At 50.9% G+C, this 1,585-nt stretch overlaps 1 protein-coding gene across 1 annotated transcript; it reads right to left on the bottom strand.

The window, feature by feature from the left end:
• Positions 1–8: 8 nt before the first annotated feature.
• LOC113405756 (interferon-induced very large GTPase 1-like) lies at positions 9–1,580 on the bottom strand (the record flags this gene model as incomplete). Its single annotated transcript, XM_026647009.2, has 1 exon — positions 9–1,580. A coding segment is annotated over one exon (1,572 nt), but the record flags the coding sequence as incomplete, so codon positions are not given.
• Between the last annotated feature and the right edge of the window lie 5 nt (positions 1,581–1,585).

A 1,585-nucleotide genomic window follows, 5' to 3' on the forward strand; every position in this document is an offset into this window, starting at 1 on the left:
TGGAAGGCTGTGTGCAGATTTCTAAATACCATTGAAGAAACCACGTCAGAGGAGCATAAAGAATATATAAGTCTCTTGCTTGTCTCATCCCTGTATCTCCCCAGACCTTGAGGCCGATGCACTGATGCAAAATGCTCCTTGTGGTCACTGCCTCCTGCTTCACAGGGGACTTTACAGAATGGACACTGCTTCCCACAGCCAAACACGCGCTTGAAGATCTCATCCTGGGGCTTGAACTGGAGCTGTGTGAAGACCATTTCCCCGCTCAGCTCTTCCCACTCTGAGAGGATGCCATCTTCCACCTGGGGAAGGAAGGTCTGGATGTCGACTGAGAACTGCCCGACATTGGCTGTGTTCTTGAAGATGATCACCTCCAAACTGTCCTTGGAGATGACCAGCTCCTTGCACATCGCTTGGCAAAAATGGTCCAAGAACTCAAAGATGGTGGGGGTGTCTTGGCACTCACAACTCTCCAGAGTGTCCCGGATTTTCTTCATTATTGTGGCTAGAACCATTCTCTCTAGCTCCTTCAAGCCCCCCGTCTCTCTGTAGTGATCAAACAGGCGTGTCTGGATCCAGGATTTGACAAACACTTCATAGTTACTGACGTATTTCACATAGTTATTGAAGTCCATCTCCTCCAGCAGCTTCTTCTGCACGGTGAACTGGAAGAAGCTCCGGCTGCCATACTCGATGGACTCTCCACTGCTGAGAAAGTCGTCCACTATCTCAATCCCGAGTCTTTTCTTCATATATGCCCACAGGGCGGGTCTCAGGCACCGGTCACAGAAATCAAAAGCTCTCTTCTGGCAGGCATCCTTCTCATAGTAAAGGTCTCTGAAGGTGGAGAAATACTGAGGTCTCAGCTCCTCCAGGCGACGCTGAGGGTCGTTCTTCTTGAGAAAGTCTTCGTGCATTTTCTGGAAAGTGCTGGCTGCCTCCCCCAGGATGTGAAGTTTTAAATCGACTTCAAAGGAAGCACTGGTGCACATCTTCCCAACGACGTTCTCCTGGAGCCTCTCGTTGATCATCCACAGCAATTCCCTGCAGTAGGTCTGGTCATAATCCCCCTGGGAGTGGACCTTCTGCCCAATGCACCTCCTACACTCCTCCACCAGGGACTTTGTGAACTCTTCCAATTCATGCTTACACTGCTGCGTTATAAACTCCATAGCCGCTTTGTACCAAGCCAAGTCCAGATACTCCTTCTTCATGCGGAAGGGTTTGCTTTGATAGGTGAGCAAGTTCTGGGCTTTATGGAGCATCTGCTTGACCAAACTCCCTCTGTTCTCCAGGTCCTTGCACAGCTGGTAGTAGACGTCTTCGTGGATTTGGCGTAGGGGTAAGCGCTCCAGCGGCAGCTCTGCTAAGGTTTCCTTCCACATCTTGGCAAACTCCCTTTCCAGTTCCTTGGGCTTCAGCTCCTTCTCCCTCTCCCTGCAGTCCCGCAAGAGCCCATCCACCTTCCCTTCAATGACTTTCATGTACCCGGCCTGCAGATGGTCTATCTTGCTCCGACCTTTCTGGATACGAATGGCCTCTTCAGACTTGCAGAGCAGATAGCTCTCCAGTTCGTGCCGGAGAA

Source organism: Terrapene carolina, unplaced genomic scaffold (genome assembly GCF_002925995.2).
Source record: "Terrapene carolina triunguis isolate 2854851 unplaced genomic scaffold, T_m_triunguis-2.0 Scaffold50644, whole genome shotgun sequence".
Taxonomy (NCBI): domain Eukaryota; kingdom Metazoa; phylum Chordata; order Testudines; family Emydidae; genus Terrapene; species Terrapene triunguis.